Source organism: Somniosus microcephalus, chromosome 10 (assembly GCF_052327205.1).
Source record: "Somniosus microcephalus isolate GS21.2 chromosome 10, FLI_Smic_1.0, whole genome shotgun sequence".
NCBI classification, from domain to species: Eukaryota; Metazoa; Chordata; class Chondrichthyes; order Squaliformes; family Somniosidae; genus Somniosus; species Somniosus microcephalus.
The window spans coordinates 184,088,334-184,108,632 of NC_140996.1; the positions used below are offsets into that span (position 1 = coordinate 184,088,334).

A 20,299-nucleotide genomic window follows, 5' to 3' on the forward strand; every position below is an offset into this window, starting at 1 on the left:
GTGTTTGAATACGCTAAACACATCAGGTAATTTCAAAACGTTATTCTACTTTTTGTTAAAGGCGACCTTCTCCTGACCTGCCATGTTTCACATGACTGAGATAGAATTAAATGGAAATGACGCCTTGAGCATATGATTCTAATTGGATGTGAACTGTGGGAAAATCCACAAGAAACAGCATGTGGAGGCTTTTTTTTAAAGAAAACACTATGAAAGGCAGTGCCAAATGAGGAGGAGTGTATTCATAGATTGAACCCATTAGTGTCTGAAATGACACTGGGTGTGACCTATATTTTATTAATTTTCACCAATAGAAGTACAAATAACCATTCAGCCTATCTAACTCAGCCCTAAGTAGGAATTTGTGGCCTTTCCATCGTAGCATCTAATTCCCTTCTGAATGACTTCAGAATTTTTAGTGTTGATGCTGATTTCAGGGTTCCTGCTGGTGCTCGAAAGGTGCAGGACAACGAAGGTGCCTGAGAGGTCTGCAGCTGCATGCCTGGCTGCTGAAATTAAGACCTGCTGGCTGCTGCTGGAGAACCAGAAGGTCCTGAGACTCAAAGACTGTGCTGGGAGGAAGGGGAGGAGACGATGGTAAAATTCCTCACTGACCTGCTGCTTCCAGATATCTTCAGGGTGCTCCCAGGATCCCTGAAAATCATCCAGTCTTCAGAGGTCCCAACTTTGCCAGCTTTTTGGGATGCCCCTCCGTTTGGGTGGTCCACTATCGTACTGGGGAAAGTCAGGCGAAAGAGCTGGGAATGCTCCCGCCCACCTTATCTGCAAGGTTACACTGAGCCTGCATTAACGGCAGGCATGAGCCGAGTCCACACCAGTGTAATGAAACAGAAACTTGACACAACGGGTCTTCACTTCCCTTTCCTCTTCTCTCCGTCTGGGAACTGAACATTCCCCAAGAGTAAGGAAGAAGAAAATCTACCTTTGTGTATCCACTACCCTATGGGGAAGACCATTCAGGGTGTTAATCATGTTTCGCGCAAAGATATGCTCCTGACATCAGTCTTTAACATTCCATTTACTATTTTGTACTTCAGTCTGTTTTTCTTTCTGCAGTCATGGTTTAATTTAAAACAATAGTCTGGATTAATCTTTTTTTTCTTCTGCTTAGAATCATATATCTGTATAAGCCTCTGGTCAGGTTGTACTTTGTGTACTGCATTTAGTTCTGGTCACCGAGACACAAGGGACACATCCCAGCCTTGTAGACAACATGGAGAAGAGCCACAAGGCTGATCCTTAGTGTTACAGAACTAATTTATGAGGAAAGACGATAAGAATTTGGGCTTTGAAATTACACCGTGGGATTTTAGCATGCAAATGCTTAACACATGCATCTGGAATTCTTCTCTCTGCTACTTTAGTGGAAGCAGATGAATAGAATTACGTATGGGATATTTGGAAGAGAGAAAAGTCAAGCGAAGCTTTGATTATAATGGTATTGATGCAATGCAGAAATATTTGAAATGTTGTATTGCAGAGAGAGGTTGGAGGCTAGAGGTGAGAGAGGGGTCACCTATCAGAAGACGGGCTTTATTTTGTATCCTATCCAGGACAGGATTTGGGAGCACTATTCAAGTCTTCATTGGTTCTGGGATTTATAGACTTAAGAGTTATTGAAGGAAAAAGTATTTAGCATGAAAAAGGAAACTGTGCCTTTTTGGGGACTGCATTTGGAAGGACTGTGTACATTCTATCTGATGCTGGGTATAATATCCCCAATGACTCTGTGCATCTTTTCTGACACTGTTTATAACATTCTCACTGACCCTATGTATGTCAGCCACATTAAGTAGACAAAATGCCCACTGATTTTGTGTAAACATTCCCTTTCACCCTATTTATAACATTCTCATTGACCCTGTCTATAATATCCTCTCTGAGGGAGTTGATAATAATGCCTCTAACCCTCACGAACCCTAAAAATACCATCCTTCTGACATTGTTTATAACATCCTCTCTGAGAGTACTTAGAACATCCATCGTGACTACTTAGAGATAATTGGGTCAGCTAGCATGGATTTGTTAAAGGCAAGTCATGTTTGACAAATGTAACAGGTTTTTTTTTGAAGCAGTATCTGATTATATGATTAAAAGGAATGTAATATATGTAGGGTTAGGGGGTGTTTCTCAGGGCGTGCATGGGGTTAAAATAGGGGTAGAGTAGTTACCTCCCTGTTCACATCACCCTCCTGCCCGCCACCAATTTAACTCCCATGTTTTGGGAGGCTTGTGAGGGAGGCAGTCAAGGCCCATCAGAAATATGCACCTAAGACGCAAATAAGACCCCGACGCAATTTTAATGCACAGTTGTGTGACTCTCATTAGTGCTGGTGGTAATCAGGATTGGCGCTAGAAGTGGCCGAGGAAGGTAATTTAAAACATTTATTTTTTAGTGTTTCCATGTGGGCAAGGTGGAGTAAGAGTACTCCTCCAGGTTCCACAATTAAACTGTGGGCCTCCTTTGCCCTGGCCTTTCCCCTCTCCCCTGACCACAATCACCTTCAGAATCCCCCCCCCACCCCCGCAACCCACTTACTTGACTGCCGGGGACTGTTCCCTCGGATCCCCAGGGGTGGCTTCCTGCCGCCAGGCAACTGGTGATTCCAGCAGGGTTTGGACGGGAGCATCACTTCAAGTGTGGAAACGAGGCCTGGGAGTTAAAATGGCCTGGGTCTCACGATGGCGCGGCCAAGCGAGTTTGGCGTATGCCCCCCCACTTGTGCCCCAAGTTAAATTAGGGATTGAGGAGCCTTGGTGGCCCACACATCACACTCCACACATATCAGAAAGGTTCCCTTCACTGCCGAACTGACTAACTTAAAAATGCAGATAATGTTAGCCTGGACTCCTGCTGACACCAAACTCTCAAAATTTAAACTTCACTTACTCGTTTCACCCAAGTATTAGTTATAGAAAAATTTCGCTGAATTAGCAGTCCGGCCCTGCGGCTTCAGACCAAAGGTCCCTTCAGTGCCTATTTCTGAACTGGGCAAAGCTTCCTTCCTTAAATCTCACACCTTTCTCTTTCACCAGAAATTAAAAGCAGGTCTTTATTGGTGGGTGGAGTGGGTGCAAGGCCATAAATTATCTGGGGCTTTAGCAAAGATAGAAACACATCACCGACCTGTCCTCACCTTCTGCTCAGTGACTCCTTATGCAGATTATTCAAATAAATGCTGGGAGAAAACGCAGCGTTAATCTTAACTCCTGTCCAACTCATGAAGATGCTGTGTTCTTGAAGAAATTTTAAAAGCCCCAAAGATTTTCACTACCCATTGGAGGGCAGGAAGGAGATCGAGATATTGTGATTCAGTCATTACATGTGAGAGGACTGGAAGTTGTAATTACTGAGGGTGTGGATTTTGAAGGAAGTTGATGAATATATCATGGTATCAGCAGCAAAAGAGCAGGTGTGTGGTTCAAATACTTATTAAAGCAGTGATCTATAGCAGCATTTCTACAACAAAACTGATATTATGGTCAGAAGGTAGTTGACGTTCTTGTGAACAGTGGCTCATAGGTTAGTCTTCTTCTTTCGTATGGTAGTAGCAAATCAAATGTCAATATCTAAGTCAGACATCCAGGCCAAAGCTTCCAGTGTAACAGCGTGGATATTTTGTAGGATGCCTGCGAATTTCCTCTGAGGGCAGTGCTCAGTGATGTGCTCCAGGGTCTGATTAGCAGCTCCACAGTCGTATGATGGGGATACTTTAACCTTCCATCTATGGAGAAGGTGGCAGCATTTACCATGACCGATTCTGAGGTGGTTGATGGTTGTCCACTGTTTGCGAGGAAGGTTTGATCCTTCAGGTTGTACTGTGGGGTCCTCTATAAGGAATCCATTCTGTATGTCACAATTCTTCCAAGCATTTCGCCATCGGTCATCGAGGCTGAGGGGAGATCGCTGAAGGGCTTCGACGATGGACCAAAATGGCCTTCTAGATTTGAGACGGGTTGGTGGTAGGTTGTTCAAGTAGGCCTGGTTAGTAAGGATAATGAGGAGGGGTTTTGAGGGGGGGGGGGAAGGAGGAACCTCCAAATTAATCTTGAGTGTAGAAAATTCTAAACTCATACACAGAGATAAGGGAGAAATGATAAGTGAATAACTGCAGTGCTTTTTCATTTCAAGTGTTTGGAGTTTTTTTCCCCCCCAGAGTTCCAGAGGAAATGTCCCCCCTGCCTGCCCAATCTCCGCAGAACAGATCAGCCATGTCCTCCCCTCACAGATAACCAATATCACTATAGAAAACCAAATCAGAAACCGGAGCTTGTGGTCTGCACCTCTCGATATGGCAGCAATAAACACTGGCAAACTGCTGCAAAAGGAATAGGTGAGAATGATTAACCACTCCATTGATATTGTCACTGCATTTACTTTACCAGCATGGTCTAGGAGGGTAGCAGTCATGATGCTTACTTTACCTTTTCTTGGTTCTCTACTGTTCCATCCTCTTGTCGATCATCAATTTTTTAAAAAGTGTGAGGCTGAAAGTTGCCTGGAAATCATAGCTTGGAGTACAAGCAGAGACCAAACCCTCAGGTGTCAGTCATGACTTAGAGGTAGCACTCTTGCCTCTGAGTCAGATGGCCGTGAGTTCAAAGCCCACTTCAGAGACTTGAGCACAAAATCTAGGCTGACACTCCAGTGCAGTATTGAGGGAGTGCTATTATTACGTCCGTGAATGATTGAGACACGGACAGCAGGAGTTGAACAAAACAAGTCTTTACTGATGGAAGTCAAATTGAAACTGAAACAACAGAGGCTCACTAGCGCCTTTTATACAGGGGTGGTCACTGCCGGTACTGCAGTCTGAGACCAGTTCACAGAATCACAGAAACCCCACAGTGCAGATAGAGGCCATTTCGGCCCATCGAGCCTGCACCGACACATATCCCACCCGATCCCTGTAACCCCTACACACATAACCCCACGTATTTAATCCCCTAACACTAAGGGTCAATTTAGCATAGCCAATCAACCTAACCCGCACATCTTTGGACTGTGGGAGGAAACCGGAGCACCCGGAGGAAACCCACGCAAACACGGGGAGAATGTGCAAACTCCACACAGACAGTCACCCGAGGCCGGATTCGAACCCGGGTCCCTGGCGCTGTGAGGCAACAGTGCTAACCACTATGCCACCGTGCTGCCCTCTTAAAGGTACATACACAACAATTCCTCCCCTTTTAGATAAACAGTACATAACATTCATTTAACAACTAAATGATAACTAATTACAATCACAATTACGGTTGCTAGATACATTGGTTAAGTTTAAGCAATTATAAGTTCAGTCTTTGAGGAGGCTTCCTGATTCTGTCTGGATAACGCCTCTTTGGGGTATCAGGTTCTTCTGGCAATGTTGAGTCGGGATCAATGTCGTTGTTTGGTTCATCTGCTTCCAATATTACCGGTTCTGCGGTAGCTGCAATTGTAATGTCGATTTCATTACCAGGTGTATCAGATCGTGGTGTGGAGTTGACGTTTTCCAGTGACTCTAGAATCTGGTCAGCATGGCGTCTTACAATGCTCTCCCCAACGTCCACGGTATACATGAGAGGTCCTTGTCGTGTACAAATCGTTCCTGGCTGACATTTCTCAGTGCGGTAGTCCCGGGCCAAAACTGGTTGACCTATCTTAAAACTCCTGGTCGGCCTTTCATTCATATTCTGAAACTGCCTGTTCTCCACATCTCTTCGGACGTTTGGCTTAACCAAATCCAAGCGACATCGGAGTCTTCGATTGAAGAACATCATGGCTGGAGTTTGGTTGGTAACCGCATGTGTCGCAAACAAGAAGTTGTCCACCTTGTGTTGTAGGGGTATATCTTCATTACACATTGCTTTGATAGCCTTCTTGAATGTTTGGACAAACCTCTCGGCCAATCCATTAGTGGCTGGATGATATGGGGCAGATGTGTAATGCTTAACACCATTGTTCTTTAAGAACCTCCGGACTCTTCAGACACAAACTGTGGTCCATTGTCAGAGCAAATCTGTTCAGGCAGCCCATTCCTGGCGAATATGGTTTATAAAACTGTGATAGTTTTTTCCGTGGTGGTTGAGGACATTTTTATTACCTCTGGCCACTTTGAATGTGCATCCACCGCAATTAAAAACATCGAGTCCATGAAGGGACCAGCAAAATCAATGAGCACCCTTTGCCATGGAGATGAGGGCCACTCCCATGGATGCAGAGGAGCTTGTGGTGGGGCGTTTTGGACCTTCTGGCATCCTGCACAGCTCTTGGTCATCTCTTCGATTTCTCTATCGATTCCCGGCCACCACACAAACGCTCTGGCTAAGTTCTTCATTTTTACCCCACCCAGATGACCCTCATGAAGCTCATTGAGCACTCTATCCGTCAACTTAGGTGGAATTACTACTCTGGATCCACACATCAAGGTTCCTCTGCACACTGACAGCTGTTCTCTTCTCGGCGAGAATGCTGGCAGCAGTGGTTCGCCATGTGCTGGCCATCCCTTCACCGTTAAATCATAGACCCGTGATAGTGTCGGGTCATTCCGTGTTTCCTTTTCTATGTTTGCATTCGTCACAGGGAGACATTCGACTATGGTTGAGTGGAATAACTCCATTGGATCCACTGCAAGGTCTTCTTCTTCCACCGTCGGCAACGGTAGGCATGACAATCCATCAGCATTTCCATGCTGTTTAGTTCCTTTGTACTCGATGTCATATTGGTGTGCCCCTAGGAAAAGGGACCACCTCTGCAGCCGTTGTGCTGTCATTATCGGTACGCCCTTCTGAGGGTTGAAAATGGAGACAAGAGGTTGATGATCGGTTAGTAGAGTAAATTTTTGACCGTGCAGGGAGTGATTGAACTTCTTCACCCCCCACACTAGGCTGAGGGCCTCTCTGTCAATCTGGGCATAGTTACGCTCGGCAGAAGTTAACGAGCGTGATGCAAAAGCTATCGGCCTCTCTAAAGCATCAAGGAATTTATGTGACAGTACCGCCCCAATGCCGTAGGGAGACACATCACACGCTAGTCTGATCGGCAGTGCTGGGTTGTAGTGAGCCAATACTTCCCTTGAAGTGATTAAGTCCTTACTCTTCTGAAAGGCCCGCTTACAATCATCGCTCCATTTCCATGCTACCCCCGTTCGTAGCAGGGCGTTCAGTGGGTGCAGAATTGTCGACAAATTCGGCAAAAACTTATGGTAGTAATTCACCAATCCGAGGAATGACCTCAGTTGCGACACATTTTCAGGCGCTGGGGCCTTAACAACCGCTTCAATTTTGTCAGGGGACTTATGTAACCCCTCTTCATCAATCACGTGGCCACAATATGATATCTGTTTCTTTAAAAATTCGCACTTGGGGCGGTTGGCTCGCAGCCCATGTTCCCGTAGTCTAGTGAGCACCTGTTCTAGGTTGTTAAGGTGTTCACTGTCATCTTCACCTGTCACAAGGATGTCGTCCAAGTAACACTGAGTCCCCGGAATCCCTTGCAGGACTTGTTCCATCGCTCTTTGCCATATCGCCGGAGCCGATGCTACTCCGAAGACCAATCGATGATACTGGTAAAGACCTTTGTGAGTGTTTATCGTGAGATACTTCCTAGAGGACTCTTCAACCTCCACCTGCAAATATGCTTGTGCTAGGTCAATTTTTGTAAAACGCTTCCCTCCAGACAGTGAGGCGAAGATGTCTTCTATCCTTGGAAGAGGATATTGTACTGTGTGAAGGACTGGGTTCACCGTCACCTTGAAATCCCCACAGATGCGAATCTTCCTTGGCTCCCTGGACGTATTGCTTAACGTTTTCTTCATGACAGGAACGATGGGTGTCGCCCACTCGCTCCAGTCGACCTTAGACAACACGCCTGCCTTCTCCAGATTCTCCAGCTCTGCCTCGACGGCTGGGCGAATTGCATATGGTAACGGTCTTGCTTTGAAAAACTTGGGAACTGCATTCTCTTCTATTTTTAGCGAGGCGGTTACGCCTTTAAGCGTGCCCAGTTCTTGTTGAAATACCTCTTTGGCGTTAGCTAAGATTGTTGACAATTGTCCAGGAGTGACGTCTTCATCTTTTTTACCGTCCACCGTCATTGCATGAATGGAGTGCCAATCTACGTTTATCTTCCTGATCCATTCCCGTCCCAATAACAGTGGTCCACCATTTGGCAGTATGTAGAGATACAATTTCCATATTTCCTTGCCGTTGTATTCGACAGGCACCCTTATTTTTCCTCTGGGGTATACTTTTTGCCCCGTATACGTCGTCAAGACGATGGATGTCTCTCTCAAGGGTATGTGTGAAAATAGCCGCTCGTAGTCTCGTCGATTCATGACGGTTAGCGCTGATCCTGTATCCAACTCTATTTTAACTTGGGACCCTGCTATCGTGAGGGTGACCCAAATGGTTCGGTGATCCTCTTTTGCGATTACATTGTGAAGTTTGAGACAGCTTAGTCTCCTGTTCCCGGATTCACTATCGCTCATCTGGTCTTCGGAACTACTGTCCGTCATCTTTTGTACGGTTCCTTAGTAGCCTTTTTGTTGTCGCTGGTCTTCTTCCCAGACCTGCAAACTCGTGCAATGTGTCCCATCTTCCCGCATTGCCTGCATATTTTGTCTTTGGACCAGCAGTCCTTCTGGTCATGGTTAGTTCTGCCGCAGCGATAACATTTTGCAAATCCCCGTGTCATTTCGTGTGTGCCGTATTCCTGTGGTTTTTGTTGAATTTCTGCAGCTCCCCTGGCTGCTGCTTCATACGATACTGCCACGCTGAAAGCCTTATCTAGCGTCAGCTCTTTCTCTGAGAGTAACTTCTTCTGTGTTCCTTCACTCAGGAGTCCACAGACAAATTTGTCCCGTAGGGTATCTGCCAGTCCTGCGCCAAACTGGCAGTGCTTTGATAGCTTGCGTAGTTCCGTAAGGTACTCAGCATTGCTCTCATCTTTATGCTGAGTTCTCCTGTGGAATTTAAATCTTTCTGCTATCAACAGCGGTGCAGGGTTTAGGTGTTCCTGTAGGACAGCAACAATTTCGTTAAAACTCTTCGCCTTCGGTTTGGCTGGAGTAATCAGGTCCCGCAATAGGCGCCTATTACGTTTAGCGCCCATTACGTTTAGCAATATCGATGCCTTTTTCTCCTCCGCTATTTCGTTTGCCCCGAAATATACCTCGACTCTTTCCACATACATGGTCCAGTCCTCTATTGTATTATCAAAAGCAGTGATACAGCCAGTCTTCGGCATCTTGCAAATCTAAAATGGCGCCTCCCGCGCTTTGCCTTCTTCCCCGCTGATTAAGATGGCGCCTCCCGCGCTTTGCCTTCTTCCCCGCTGTTGTTAGCGCTGCTTTCTGCGGTTCCCGTTGCAACCTGCAGCTCCTCGCGGTTTCTTGCGCGTTTAATATTTCTTTTTTTTTATTATTTTCCCGTCGTGGAACAACCCTGTGGGACTGTTGCCTCCCTCTTCGCGGGTCTATACGCAGCCCGGCTTCGTAGCACCGGCCGCGCTCTGTGTGCTCCACCCTCTCTCTCTTCTTCCCGACAACGCTGCTCGGCCCCGTTGCAAACCACCCGCTCGAGTTCACGACCGCCGCAGCCCAGGAAAGATCAGTGCACTACCTGCCACCAGCCCGATTAGCTGAAGCACCGTCGACAGGAACCAGGCCCCGCTTCCGACAGCTTCTCTAGCAATCTTCAACTCTGCAAACACAGGGTGGATGCCCACGGTCGACGCCCGTTTCTACTGCCTCTTACTTTCTTTTCTTTCCGGCCTCGACCTCTGCTCACTTCGCTGTAGGAATGGATCCCAGGAGGTGGTGCAGACTGTAGGTAGGTTCGTATCTGCTCGTCGCCAGTATTACGTCCGAGAATGATTGAGACATGGACAGCAGGAGTTGAACAAAACAAGTCTTTACTGATGGAAGTCAATAGTGAAACTGAAACAACAGAGGCTCGCTAGCGCCTTTTATACAGGGGTGGTCACTGCCGGTACTGCAGTCTGAGACCAGTTATTCTCTTAAAGGTACATACACAACAGCTGATGGCCTAGAAATTGGGTTTTGGCTTAGCCAGGGCTTTAGCGCCGGAAGTTAGTGCCGGCGCTAAGTCCCCCTGCGCGCGCCAAAAATTCAGCAGGGCCGCACCCAAACGGCTGCCGGCGCTACTGAAGGGTCTTTGCGGCGGTAAATCGGCGCTAACTGCCGTTTCGCGCCGCAATTCCGGCGCTGCGGCACCCGATGCGGTGCGGCAGGCTCGGGAAGTGCAGGCCTCCTCCTTCCGTTAAGGAGGAGCTGCCTGCACCCGGCCGCGGCCCGCGCAAATCTGTCTAAAAATGAGCCCGGCACCTCGGACAAGTGCCGGGCTTGCATCTGTTCCGGGGGGTGGGGGGGAGAAGTCCGGGGAGGGAGCTGCAGGCAGGCGGCCGGCGGGAAAGCGGCCGGCCGCCGCGGGGCCTTTAATGCGCCGGCGCAAACTCATGCAAGACTCTGTTGCCAGAGTCTTAGTTGCGGCTGCCACGGGCGAGGCGGCCGCAACTGAATTTCGGCGCTAGGGCCCGTCGGCATGGCAACCGGGACGCTGCGCACACCGATGACGTCATCGGTGCCGGCGCAGCGCTACCAGTGCAACGCCGATTTAGGGCCCCAGGGAATTTTTAAACTGGCCATAACTCTGGCGCTAGTCCCTCTAGCGCCTCAAAAGCGGCACTAAGGCAACTGAATTTCTAGGCCATACTGTCAGAGGTGCTGTCTTTCGGATAAGATGTTAAACCGAGGCCCAGCCTGCCCTCTCAGGGGGATATAAAAGATCCTGTGGCACTATTTCAAAGAACAGCAGTGGATTCTACCTGGTGTCTTGGCCAATATTTATCCCACAATCAACATCACTAAAAGACAGATTATCTGGTCATTATCTCATTGCTGTTTGTGGGAGCTTGGCTGCCGTGTTCCCTCCATTACAAACAGTGACTACACTTTAAAAGTACTTTATTGGCTGTGAAGTGATTTGGGTCATCCTGAGGTTGTGATAGGTGCTATATAAATGCAAATTTTTCTTTATTTCTATTTACCAGTGCCAACGCAACCATCATTTGGGGCTTTCCCAAGTAACGTTCCATGTAACCTGCTGCCATCCATCTGGGTTCAAAGCAATACAACTACTTTTTTCTTAGATTCTTATTAAGCAAATATTTCAGTAACAGATGTTCTTCTAGGTGGGTTCCTTGAATATGGACAAAAGTATATTAATTCCACGGTTTTCCTACACCAAAATCTATTTAAAATTCTTCTATTTTGATGTTACTTACAGTGCCCAGGGTGATACAAGCACACATCAAAAACCAGGAGAACAGGAAACTTCTGACCACATATGAGAGAGATTATGGGAGAATTAATATGAATTTTGCCAAAATATTAAACTCCTTAGAACCTAAAGCATTCAAAAGCTACCTGGAGTCACTTCCACCTAGAGGTATGGCTCCATTACTCCCTGCATGAAAATTTTACCAAATTTTATTTCTGTCACGTTATAGCTGTGAATACTGAACAAAACAAAAAACAATACCTCAACAATGACTGAATCTGCAGTACATAAAATATGAGAAACTCAAGTACTGTATCAATCACGAGCTGTAGGGCCTACAGCCTATACAGGTGGCCTCAGTAGGAGAGCAAGTGACCAACATTTTCACTGTTTTCTTTAACGAAAGTTATCTTCCAAAAACCCTACCTTAGATGAACCAAAAGCAGAAGGCAACTCATTTTATTAAAACTCACGTCTGGTGGGTGTGGGTGGCCCATATAACCCTCATGCCATATAGGACTAATCACCCTATCAGCTGGTATAAAGATGGTTACAGCCATGGAGGGAGTGCTCACATTGTGGCCTGTCAGACTGTTAATCAGCCTGCAAATCCTTCCACTACTTACACTCTTTTGCAAAGAGAGAAGAGTGTGAAGATATAAAAACAACAACTTGAGCTCGAACAAGTGTTCAGTGCTATCAGTTGCTAGCTTATTCTAGAGTGGTGTTGAAAACCTGCAGGCATCTAACACTGACAAGTGGAAGTCCTGTATCGAACTAATCCAATACCAACCGGTAAGTCATTATTTTCCCAAATGTGTACTCCCTTGATTAAAATAAACCCAATTTGCAATAAAAGAACTTTCTTTACTGAGGAAACTTGCTGTAAAAATTGCTGGAAACACACACACACACAAACACACACAAACAGAAACACACACAAACACACACACACACACAAACACACACACACACACAAACACACAAACACACACACACAAACACACACAAACAGAAACACACACAAACACAAACACACACACACACACACACACACACACACACACACACACACAACACACACACACAAAGTTTTGCAGCTAAGAGGAAGTCAGACAAGGTCCTCCCGGGTCTCTGCCAATATTTTGTGCCAGCTCAAAAGTTAGTCCAAATCTGGCTTTCCTTCTGATTTTTTCTTTAGGCAGATTTCTGGCCTCTACTCAGCAACTCACTATGGATTGTGGCTCAGATTAGGAGTTCGGTGGAGTTAATAATTGAACTTTTGTGAACCCCCACATGTTGCACTGCCTGTCTCTGAGACAAACCTTGAATACTTTTGTTTCCATTATTTTGTTCCTCCCAATTTTCTTCCTTTCTCCTATTCTGAAGATGATGGATCAAGCTTCATCCATGAACCCATACACTGAATACTTGGTGTGAGCTTATTTAACTGTGGGGTCACCACAGCTGAACCTGATCCAGTCCTTGCCCAACATCAATGCATGTGCAGTTCCAGCAGGGACTGCTGGTTGACGATTGGGAATGGGAACCCTGGAGTATGATGAGGCCAATAACAGTGACCCCACTGCCACCCTCTCTGACATCAGCTAACTCAGCACAGATTGGGGATCAAACCCGTGGCCTTACTGGCACGTATGGTTCAGTACTACATTACATGGTACTTTTACCTATTGAGCTCTGGGGGAAGACTTCTATCATTATTTTTCATTAGATTAATTAACTAAATTATTACCTTACATTATCAAAGCATTAATAAAAACAGAAAATGCTGGAGACACTCAGCAGGTCAGGCAGCATCTGTGAAGAGAGAAACAGAGTTAACGTTTCAGGTCGATGACCCTTCATCAGAAAGGTCATCGACCTGAAACGGTAACTCTGTTTCTCTCTTCACAGATGTTGCCTGACCTGCTGAATGTCTTTATTTCAGATTTCCAGCATCTGCAGTATTTTCTTTTTGTATTATCAAAGCATTGTTCAGTTATTCTAAATTGCTAATTTAAAAAATAGACCAGAACTATGTGGTGTAGATTAGTTTCATCGTTCAGGAGTATTGTTCATTGAGGGCAACAATCCGGAGCAGTGACTTCCTCAAGAGCTACTCTCTCAGATTTACCACCAAATGAGATTTTTTTTTGTGTGTGCTTCCCTTTCTCTGTATACATCTAACTCCAGCAATAAAACAGAGCTGGTACACTGTGAATTGAGGCCCAGAGACTCATGAACAAACAAGCCATAGCTGAGGGGCAAGTGGGTTTCATATGATTCTTGAGCTGTATTATGACTTTCACTGTCCTAGGTTGATAAGTATATTTGAGAAACTGGACTGAATCTGCCAGAAAGGATTCAAGCAAAATGCACCCATAATATAGACACACAAATTAATTAGCAGTCGTTTTTTTTTTAAGCAAATAAATTACAAGTCTTTTTTCTGCGTTTTATTTGCAGACCAGGAAGTGTTGCTGCAATTTTTAGATAGTATGCCAGCGGGATGTGAAACAAAATAAAGGGGCATCCAACTTCTTTAGCCAATGCAATGGACCTAAGGTGACTATCTGAATGGCCAAGCCTTCAATAAAATGATACTGCAAAGCAGGCACAGCAGAAAGAATTGTGAGGATAAATGTCACAATGAGATCATCCGAAGACATGTAATTTATAGTTTGTAGGCTGTCTGGAAGCCTCAGCTCATTTAATTACCACTTTGTTCACCCAAGTGTTAAAAAATTGTTAAGAATTTGATTCTCTGACTTTTGATAATAAATCAGTCTATCTTTAAAGGAAAAGATGCATTGTAAACCACATACTTTTGTGGAGTCTTCACTTCTCTCTTCACCTTGCTGTTAATACATGTCAGTAGAGGCTCTGTAAGGAATGATTTTTATGTGACTTGCACCAATGAGTTTTCTTTTCAAGAATTTGCTGAGGAAAGCTGTAACAATTTCTCTTTTCTTGTTTTTAGGCAGAAAGAATACTTCATGTATTGTGTAAATTTGATCATTGTACTGCACTAGCATCTGGCTGTGTCATTCTGTTTCTGTATATTGTTTCACTTGTAAATCAATCTGACCAAGCAATTTCAGCCGATACACATGTGTTATTTTCCATCTTCTGAGTGACGGGTGAATATGATGGGCATTCCATATACTCCCCAGTAAGTGATTCACTGCAATTAAGGTTTAGTTCTTTAACCTAGGCATGCTCGCCTATAAACAGCAAAGAAGAAAGATGCAGGTTTTAGTTCATAAGGCAACCAGTCCACTTAAAGAATATGCCTTCTAGCCATGACCATGATAAAGATATTTTTTTTTTAAAAGCCTGATCTGTCATATGCACACATTAAATTTCCAGCAAAGCCACTGAATTAATCGGGAGCAATGCAGAATGACTTTTTCTCTGATCTTCCCTAGTCCCTTTTTAGATAGCCCTTGATCTCTGCTAACTCATGCTCACCCTTGACGCACATCATGGATATAAGTTCCTCTCTTCCCACTCCATGGAATAGCACCACAACATTTCAGTAACAACTATTCAATAAAGAAATGTGCGTATTAAATGCTGATCAAGAAATTCAATGACAATCCAGTTAAGAAACAACAGCCTACCTTATGCAAAAGATAATACTGCACCTTTGCTTGTGGTATATGGCATATTTAGGAGCTGTTACGTTAATATATCATGTTGATGAAACCTTCCCTTAATCACTTTTTCTCAGTTTTGTTTCTATGAAGCAATTTCAGAAATCAAGCTTACATCAGAATATTTGGAGCAAAACAAATTATGTTTACATAAATGTCAATCCATAATTTTCATGACCTTTTTAGGAGGTAATAACTTAATGTTTCCTATGAGGTTAGGTTCTGATCTAGAAGTTCATTAGATGAATACCTCACATAATAACAAATTAATAACAATTAATCAGGAATGAAGACAAAAGCAGTAAAGAGTCCAGACGTGATAAACTGTGAGGGCAAAGCTTCAGCAGTTTAGAGCCAGCATCTGAATCCCTTAATTACCTTCAAATAATTACCTCCTATTGAATTACATGGATTAAATCAACTACTAATCTTTCAATGTGGACATTGTTGTGTATAAATATAGAGTGTATAGATCATTGGTGTATAGATTAATTCTCACTGTGTTGTGGATGTGTTATTTCAATAAGGCAGGATTGGGTTGAGTTCATCCAATAACAGCCCTTCTGGGTTGGACATGTTTTTATACATTGACATTTGATCTGGTTATATCTAGAAAATGACTAGATCAATCTTTACATTTTTGGCTTTTGATCTGCCCTTGGAGTCAGTTTTCAGAAGCTATTTTTTCAAAAGCTATTTCAAAATAAGTAGTGAAAGGTTTTAAACTTTTAGAGAAAAGAGTAAAAATAAATGAACTAGGTTAGTCAGATAGAAAAAATTATCAAAATTAAAATAAAAACAGATTAGAGAAAAGAGCAAACTAAAATAGAACTAGTGCTTATTTTTTATGTTTGTTTAAATTTGTATTTTGAATATTTATGTTTGTAGTGAAGTGTTAATATTACAGGAATAAACTAAGCTTGATATCTGATTAGATTTATTAGTTTAATATTAGTGTTTGTTTCAGCATTTCAATGTGTACGCTGGAAACAATATAATGGCCTTTTTCCTGGATGTGCCAGCTCACCTCCGATCACTCAAAACAAAAGACTCTCACCATCTACAAGCTGACGTAAGGCATGTGATGGAATACTCACTCCTCATCTGGATGGGTGCAGCTGCAACAATACAAGAAGCTCAACATCTTCCAGGAAAGAGCAGATTGTTTGATCGGTGCCCATATCACTGGACTCAATGTCCATCCCATCCAGCACCGGAGTATTGTGGTTGCAGTAAGGGTTAATAGATGCTGTCAGAAGAAAACAATGGGACCTACAATTAGATAAAGACACTTTAATTAACTATATATAATTTATATTGAGGCTGGAATCTCATTTCAGGATTCAGCTGATGGTTATTAACTGCTTGAAAAATAATGATTGTAGAGTCATTACTTTAAGGCTTAGAGAATAAAAGTTTTCAGCTGATTATTGATAAATACAATAGTCTTCTATTTCACTTTGCCAAACTAGAAAAACAACTGTTCTTAATCTGGCTACTTTGCAGTACATTCCAATGCATCCCTTCACATCCAGCCTTGTCGTCATGCTCTATTGTTGTTTCCTAGAGCACAGTGGCCTGCTACCACTCTCGTACAAGTATAGCTTGTATTAAAAAGCATGAACATTTCTGACAAAGTTATTGGTGAATTTTGAAACATTTCCATCTAACAACCATTGACTTTGCACTTCCCGATTAAACAACAACAACTTGCATTTATATGGCGCATTTAACATTGAAAATATCCCAAGGCACTTCACAGAAGTGTAAGGAAAAATGGACATCAAGTCAAAGTAAGAGAAATTAGGATGCCTGACTAAATATTTAGTCAAAGAGATGGGTTTAAAGGAAGGTGGAGATGTGGAGCATATTAGGAAGGGAATTCCAGTACATTGGGCCTAAACAGCTAAGACATGGCCATCAACGGTGGGGCGGAAGAAAGGGGGGGGGGTACACAAAAGGCCAGAGTCAAAGAACAATGAGTTAAACAATGTTAAATCAAGGTCTTTTGTGTCTGTTTAGGTGGATGTAAAATATCCCATGGCACTATTTGAAGAGCAGGGCAATTTTTCTGGTGTCCTGGCTGACATTTATCCCCAATTCCTCCAAATATGAATCAGTCCATGCCACCCTACAACAGCATAACATCCAGGCTGACAAGTGGCAGGCAACAACACAAGAAGCTCGACACCATCCAGGAAAGAGCAGTTTGCTTGCCCATGTCACTGAACTCAATGCCTATCCTCTGCATCACCAGAGTACTGTGGTTGTAGTATGTATGATCAACAGGAGGCACTACAGCAACTCACCAAGGATAACAATAGTATCTCCCTCCTCTGTGACCTCTACCACCAAGAAGGACAAGAGTAGCAATGTTGTTGGAGCACTACCATCTCCGAGATACCCTCCAAGTCTCACACCATCCGAACTTGGGCATATGTCACAGTTCCTTCATTGTTGCACGGGTCAATATTCTGGAATTCCCTGTCTAACACCATTGTGGGAGCACAATCACCACAAGGACTGCAGAGGTTCAAGGAGGCCACCACCACTTTCTCAGGACATCCAGGGATGGGCAATAAATGTAGCCTTACCAGCATCACCCACATCCCAAGATTTAAAAAAAAACACCAAAAACAGATGAATTGGTCATTTGTCCCAGCAAATCATGGAAGAGTCAAAATGACCTACAACTGAACATCGGGAAGACCGAAGCCATCGTTTTCAGCCTGCACCAGAAACTCCAGCCCCTTGTTGCTGACTCCATTCCCTTCCCTGGTCACTTGCTTAATCTGACCCAGATCTTGCGAAACCTTGGCATCCTGTTCAACCCACATCTTCAAACCCCACATCTTATCCATCACCAAAACTGCTTACTTCCACCTCTGCAACATTGCCCTCCTCCTCCCCTAGGTCACCCTCACAGGTACTAAAATCATATCCATTTCTCCAATGCCTCTCTCACTGGCATGCTTTTCTCCACCTTGTTCCAACTTGTTCAAAATTTGGCTGCCCATATTCTGTCCTGCACTACTTTTCCCGCTCCCATAAAGCACCTTGGGATGTATTCTACATTATAGCCAGCACAATTGCAAGTTGTTGTCTTTGTTCCCTTGCTACAGTGAGAGCTGCTCCCTGATCAACCCGCTAAATACAACACTAGATTGTTTACTTTGTATCTTTGTGACTTGACATATTGGCTGCAGAACAGGTTTTCAACCCAGAAGTATTTTTTAATGATTATGAAACGCTTAGCATAAGCAAACTACTGGATATACAGAGTGACTCATTTTACAGTTTTCAAAGAACTGTAGTGCTGATTTCTTAAATGTATATTGGTTTGAATATAAATGCTCATCTAATGGGATTGTTGGCGTGCAGACATGATGTAGGTGGCACAAAAGGCCAGCATCTACTTTCTCCAGCAAACTAAAGTAGACTCAACATATAATACTTGGATCTGCAATACGTGCTCTATTTTCATAGTAATTTGAGGCACACACCTTGCACTGTAATCGGAGATCAGTTCCTTTGCATACCATTACAGCACTCCTGATGCAGAGCACATGAAGCAAAACAACCCCTTATCTGAAGTTAGTAGCTCTCAAAGGGCTGCTGGTTGCTCTGAAACTGCCACTACTGAAAGGTTAAATGGCTGCAACAAGACTGGGAGCATGAATGGCACTGTTGCAAGATGCAGCTTTAGAGATTCTGCTACAGGTACAAAGACCATAGGAACAGGAATAGGCCATTCAGCCCTTTGAATGTTTTGCCATTCTATTAGATCATGGCTCATCTGTACCTCAAGCTCACTCACCCTCCTTTGCTCCATATCCCTTGATACCCTTACCTAACAAAAATCTGTCGCGCTCTGTCTTGAAAATGTCAATTGATCCCCAGCATCCACAGCCATTTTTTTGGGGTGGGGGGGGGGGGGGAGTGAGTTAGATTTCTATTAGGTTTTGTGTGAAAAAATGCTTTCGAATTTCACTCCTAAATGGCCCAGCTCTAATTTTAAGATTATGCCCTCTTGTTTTTGATTACCCCACCAGAGGAAAGTTTCTCTGCATCTACCCTATCAAATCCCTTTATCATTTGAAATACCTCGATTATATCACTTCTCAACCTTCTAAACACAACAGAACACCAGACAAGTTTATGCAATCCATTATCATTGAACCCTTTAAGCTCTAGTATCATTCTGGTGAATCTGGGCTGTACCCCATCCAAGGCCAATATATCTTTTCCGAGGTTCGTTTCCCAAAGGTGAACGCAGTACTCCAGACAGGGCCTGATCAAGGCACCGTACAACTGAAGCATCACCTCCTCACTTTTGTATTCCAACCACCTTGAGATAAAGGTCAACATTCCATTAGCCTTTTTGATTACTTTTTGTACCTGTGCACTAGCTTTTAGTGATTTGTGTACATGGACCCAAATCACTTTGCTCCTTTGGTTCTGAAGAGAAATGTCATTTAATTGAAGCCGAGGTGCATCTCTTTCTGAAGAGCAGCCTGGATGGGGATAGCAGAAAGAACGGATGCTGTCTTACTTGTCACCAGATCGTGGGAGCAGGTGCGAAAGGAATTTGCTGCTCTCAGGAAGGTTCAATATTTGCAGGTACTCAAGAAAGCAAATAACATTTTGGGATGTATAATTCAGAGAATGTGATGTTGAAGTTGTACGTGGGCAAAAGAAAAAACCTTTTTATTAACTCTTCGGCTTCCACTAGAGCCACTCCGACTTGAGGAGGGGGCATAAAGTTTGGGGCCTTTAGTAGGCCTCAGAGGGACTCACGCCAAGCCTCAAATGAGATAGGATCTTGGCAGAGCAGGGATACAGTCCATATTCCGGCCCTCCCCCAGCAGAAATGCATTTTACGCCCGCCCCAGCTCCAGGAATTTTGGGGCCATGTTGCTACGTCCTTTAAGATTGGTGTTTCAGGCAAATGTTCACTTAATAAATCCACTAGGGGGCAGCAACTTATCAGCAGCACAAAATTCAGATGTGCTTTGATATTTGTGATGAGGCAAAGGCACAAAAACAAATACGGCGAAGAAAAGCTGGAAGAGTGGTTGAGGCCAGTTCAGTGCGTAAGAGATTGCCATGAAAAAGTATTTTCACACCAGTTGGTATAATAAGTTTTTTTAACAGTTTAAAAAAATAAATCCATCATTTAATTGTAAATAAAACTGGTCAGTACTTTCCCCTATATAAAGCGCTCTGCTAATCCAGAGGTTCCAAATCTTTATAGTGTCACTGCTAAATATCCTTTTAGATCATTTTAACGGGAATGCAACATTCTGCAGCGCTCTGGGCAAGGGAAGTATAGCTTTAAGAGC

At 43.9% G+C, this 20,299-nt stretch overlaps 1 protein-coding gene across 5 annotated transcripts in view; it reads left to right on the forward strand.

The window, feature by feature from the left end:
- The window catches only part of tex26 (testis expressed 26), a 31,956-nt gene extending 15,556 nt beyond the window's left edge, over positions 1 to 16,400 (forward strand). The window contains exons 6-9 of one of the 5 annotated variants that reach the window (XR_015079775.1): positions 4,179 to 4,355; positions 11,308 to 11,469; positions 13,768 to 14,473; positions 15,925 to 16,014. Coding sequence is in view for 4 of the 5 variants with exons in the window: in XM_085999307.1 (XP_085855433.1) it covers positions 4,179 to 4,355; positions 11,308 to 11,469; positions 13,768 to 13,826 (398 nt within the window). In the remaining variant the exon portion in view is untranslated. Of the gene's footprint in view, positions 1 to 4,178; positions 4,356 to 11,307; positions 11,470 to 13,767; positions 15,894 to 15,924 lie in introns of those variants that run through there. The other 4 variants (XM_085999307.1, XM_085999306.1, XM_085999308.1 and 1 more) reach the window with 4 other exon arrangements.
- The last annotated feature ends 3,899 nt before the right edge of the window (positions 16,401 to 20,299 follow it).